Below are 4,611 nucleotides of genomic sequence, written 5' to 3'. Positions count from 1 at the left end.
TTCTAACGTGCCGAGACGTTGGGCTTCTGTTGGAGTTGTTTTTAGCTGGATATATCAGAAACTCTATGTCCAACAACTCACTCGTCCTCCTGCTCTCCTGCCAACAAAGAGAAAAGTGATCTTTCCCTTTAAAAGAAATAAGTTCTCGATCTGACAGCCCGCGTTAAATTATCTTTTTGCATCCGTGTTCACGAACTATTTCCTTTCGCGGACGGATGCCGGATGCCCTCATCCTCCTGCTTTTCTTATAAATACCCTTCGGCCCCGGCTGTGTAACTCCAGAGCAGGCAACCTTATCGGCTGACAGCGAGAACTACCCAGTAGGCAACCACGTAAACCGACAAAGCCATGGGCCTCTTCAATGTTACCAAGGTGTCCGAGGGCCCCGTCCAGCCATCCGCCGCGACGCCATCGGAGACGCTGCCCCTCGCATGGGTCGACCGGTACCCGACGCACCGCGGCCTCGTCGAATCGGTGCACGTGTACCTCGACTCTGTGTCGGAGACGGGGGACTCTGTCGCGCAAGAGAAGAAGACGAAGCCCCCGGCGGCCGTCGTGCGCGGTGCGCTCGCGGACGCGCTGGTGCACTACTACCCGTTCGCTGGCCGCATCGTCGACGGCGATGACGATCGCCCCGCCGTGCTGTGCTCCGCCGAGGGCGTCTATTTCGTCGAGGCCACCGCGAATTGCACGCTTGCCAACGTCAATTTCCTGGAGCGGCCGCTGCTGCTCGACAAGGAACAGCTCGTGCCATACCCAACACCGGAGCTCTGGGCCGTCGAGCCACAAAACAGTCTTGCCATGATACAGGTTCTTAAGTCTGGTCACAATGGAGAGGAACTTAGCAGTAACATCACACACTTTAATACAACTTTGTTTAGGCTGGTCACAATGGGAGTAACATTGAGTAGTAACATACATGACACATAAGCATGTTACTACTCTATGTTACTACCTTCATAGTGGGTGGTAACTTAGGGGTGGTAACTTAGAGGGTTCATTTATTGCTTTTGTGGGATCTATAGTAGCATTTTATAAAGAAACAACCTCTAGCATTAAAAAAGTCTCGTACAAAGCGCGAAGTTACGGTAACCACGGTGGTTACTCCAATTCCTTCTCTCCTCATTAACTCACTGTCATGTAGGAAATTTTGCTGAGCTGGACATGAAGTTACCACCGAAGTTACCTGCATTGAGGCCAGCCTTATGTGGCACATATTTAATGAAGAGAGAGGTGTTTGTGGTAACTAGCTAAGTTACCTGAACATCACACACTCCAATAAACAATGAGTCTATAGCCTAATAAATACATTGTTGCATGACACTACATATATGTTACTCCCCATTGTGGAAGTAGGAACATAGTTTAAAAAAATGTGTAGGTTCCTACCTTATGTTACTCTCCATTGTGACCAGCCTAATTTGCGTTGCCTTCCACCGTTTTCCTCGTTTTTGTCTCCACGTTCTCGGCCACAAACACCAACTGGCAACTTTTTTTGTTTGTGCAAACCAAACTGCATAATGTATCAATGATTAGTTGCATACTTTCATTTGTCATATGTTGCATGTATACACTTGAAAAACTAGTACACATTTTTAATGTTGTCGACTTGTGCTATCTCAGGTCACGACGTTTACATGCGGTGGCTTCGTGATCGGCCTGCGCACCAACCACGCGGTGGCCGATGGCACGGGCGCGGCCCAGTTCCTGAACGCTGTCGGCGATCTTGCCCGCGGCCTCCCGGAGCCCCGTGTCAAGCCGGTCTGGGGGCGCGACCGCTTCCCCGACCCGGAAATAAAGCCCGGCCCACTCCCGGAACTGCCGGCGCTGGCCCTCGAGTACATTGCGTTCGACTTCCCCGTCGCCTACCTTGACAAGATCAAGTCGCAGTACTTCGAGTTTACCGGCGGCAGGCACTGCTCTGCCTTCGACATCGTCATCGCCAAGCTCTGGCAGTGCCGGACGCGGGCCATCGGCCCCCTCGCCATCCCCGGTGCGGACGTCAAGCTCTGCTTCTTCGCCAGCGCCCGCCACGTGCTGAAACTGGAGCCGGGCTACTGGGGCAACGCCATCTTCCCGGTGAAGGTCTCGGCGCCGGCGGAGAAGGTCGCCGGCTCCTCGGTAGTGGAGCTTGTCGGGGTGGTCCGGGAGTCGAAGCGGCGCATGGCGGGGGAGTGCCAGATCTGGGCCGAGGGCCGCACCGGCGGACGCGACCCGTTTCAGATGACGTTCGACTACGAGTCGGTGTACGTGTCGGACTGGAGCAAGCTCGGGTTCTCCGACGTGGACTATGGGTCCGGCAAGCCCACTACGGCCGGCCCGCTGGTGAACTGCGACCTCATCGCATCGGTCATCGTCATGAAGGCGCCTGCGCCACTCTCCGGCACGCGGCTGCTCGCCAGCTGCGTCACCGAGGAACACGCCAACGACTTCACCGGCCTCATGAAGGAGGACATCGCCTGAACGTACGTACTACGTGTGCATTGCTGCGTGCTAAATAAAAGACACGATAAATGAAGCAAATCAATAGTAATTAAAGTGGAGGGGGTCTACCCAAGCAAATGTTTAGTAATTAAAGTGTCTGTATAGATGTTGGCAAACAATGTGAGGACGTTCGTGAGTGTTCGTTATTATTGTTTCCTGGATGTTCTGTTTCTGGTGGTCACAGCCCGTGCAAAAGTGATGTACTGTACCTTCCAACAGAATATATATATGCATGGTTGTGTCTTTGTGTGCAATGATGTAGTATTCATTTATGTTATATATATTTCTTCCGTCACGAAGTTAATATAAATTTGAATTATTTATTTTAAAACAAAGAAATATTACAGTAGTACATTAAGCTCGGAGTGAGTATCTCCTCCATTCGATTAAGTTGAAAACAAAGCAATTTAACAATATCATCCATTTTCTTAACACATTATACATGCAGACGGTTATACTGTTGGAAGTATGCCGTAGAGGCAATAATAAAGTGGTTATTATTATATTTCCAGTTCATGATAATTGTCTATTATTCATGCTATAATTGTATTAACCAGAAACCGTAATACATGTGTGAATATATAGATCACAATGTGTCCCTAGTAAGCCTCTAGTTGGCTAGTTCGTTGATCAATATATGCTCATGGTTTCTTGATCATGGACATTGGATATCATTGATACCGGGATCACATCATTGAGGAATGATGTGATGGATAAGACCCAATCCTAAGCATAGCACTAGATCGTGTTGTTCATGTGCTAAAGCTTTTCTAATGTCAAGTATCATTTCCTTCGACCATGAGATTGTGCAACTCCCGGATGCCGTAGAGTGTTGTGTGTATACCAAACATCGAACGTAACTGAATGATTATAAAGGTGCACTCCGTGTGACGGAGAGGTATCTCTGGGCCCATTCGGTAATCAATCATCATATTGAGCTCAGTATGACTAAGGAGTTAGTCACGGGATGATATGTTACGGATAGAGTAAAGAGACTTGTCGGTAACAAGATTGAAGAAGGTATAGGAATACCGACGATCGAATCTCGGGCAAGTGTCATACCGGTAGACAAAGGAAATTATATACGAGATTGATTGAATCCTTGACATCGTGGTTCAACCGATGAGATCATCGTGGAACATGTGGGAGCCAACATGGATATGCAGACCAACTGTTGGTTATTTGCCGGAGAGATGTCTCGGTCATGTCTGCATGTCTCCCGAACCTGTAGGGTCTACACATTTAAGGTTAGATGACGCTAGGGTTATAGGGAAATAGTGTATGTGGTTACCGAAGGTTGGTCAGAGTCCCGGATGAGATCCCGGGCGTCACGAGGAGCTCCGGAATGGTCCGGAGGTAAAGATTGATATATAGGATGAGAAGTTTTGGACATCGGAAATGTTTCGGGCGTCACCGGTAACGTATCGGGACCACAAGAAGGGTTTTGGGGGTCCACCGGGAGGGGCCACCAGCCCCAAAGGGTGACATGGGCCAAAAGGCGGAAGGGAACCAACCCAGAGTGGGCTGGTGCGCCTCCCACCAAGGCCCAAGGCGCAGGTTGAGAGGGAAGGGGGGCAAAACCCTAAAAGAGATGGGCCCAAGGCCCATCTGGGGTGCGCCACACCCCTCCTCCCTTCCTGGCCTCCACCACCAGCCCTAGATGGGGCTGCCGCACCCCTTGGGGGTGGGAACCCTAATAGTTGGCCCCCCTCCCTCTCCCCTTATATATAGTGGAGGGTTTTTGCCTTTGGAGAGGACGAAATCTCTCTCTCGGTGCAACCCTTCCTCTCTCTCTCTCCTCGTCCTCCGCATAGCTTAGCGAAGCTGTGCCGGGGAACCACGTAGCTCCACCGCCACCACGCCTTCATTTTGTCGGAGCTCTCTCCCTCAACCTCTCCTTCCTCCTTGCTGGTTCCAGGTGTTGGAGACGTCACCGGGCTGTACATGTGTTGAAGGCGGAGGTGCCGTATTTTGGCACATAGATCGGAATCCACCGCGATCTGAATCGGTACGAGTACGACTCCATCAACCGCGTTCATAGTAACGCTTCTGCTTAGCAATCTTCAAAGGTATGAAGATGCTCTACAACATCTCTCGTTCCTGGTTTCTCCATAGATAGATCCTTGT

General features: G+C 50.4%; 1 protein-coding gene across 1 annotated transcript; it reads left to right on the top strand.

Annotated features, from left to right (window-relative positions):
* The first annotated feature begins 280 nt into the window (after nt 1-280).
* Nucleotides 281-2,603, top strand: LOC123410318 (acyl transferase 10-like). The gene is made up of 2 exons (XM_045103247.1): nt 281-810; nt 1,624-2,603. Exons 1-2 carry the CDS (start codon nt 349-351, stop codon nt 2,461-2,463), a joined length of 1,302 nt encoding a protein of 433 aa, XP_044959182.1. The 5' UTR covers nt 281-348; the 3' UTR covers nt 2,464-2,603.
* The last annotated feature ends 2,008 nt before the right edge of the window (nt 2,604-4,611 follow it).

Source organism: Hordeum vulgare, chromosome 7H (genome assembly GCF_904849725.1).
Source record: "Hordeum vulgare subsp. vulgare chromosome 7H, MorexV3_pseudomolecules_assembly, whole genome shotgun sequence".
In the NCBI taxonomy this organism is placed as follows: domain Eukaryota; kingdom Viridiplantae; phylum Streptophyta; class Magnoliopsida; order Poales; family Poaceae; genus Hordeum; species Hordeum vulgare.
Note: the sequence above shows the minus strand (reverse complement) of the source record. Positions and strands in the feature narration are given on the sequence as shown.

What these genes read in the sequence shown, in the direction of transcription:
- LOC123410318 (XM_045103247.1), top strand. Translation starts at nt 349, where the DNA reads ATGGGCCTCTTCAATGTTACCAAGGTGTCCGAGGGCCCCGTCCAGCCA. An exon ending in ACAGTCTTGCCATGATACAG is followed by an intron (nt 811 to 1,623) that starts GTTCTTAAGTCT and finishes GTGCTATCTCAG; the next exon opens with GTCACGACGTTTACATGCGG.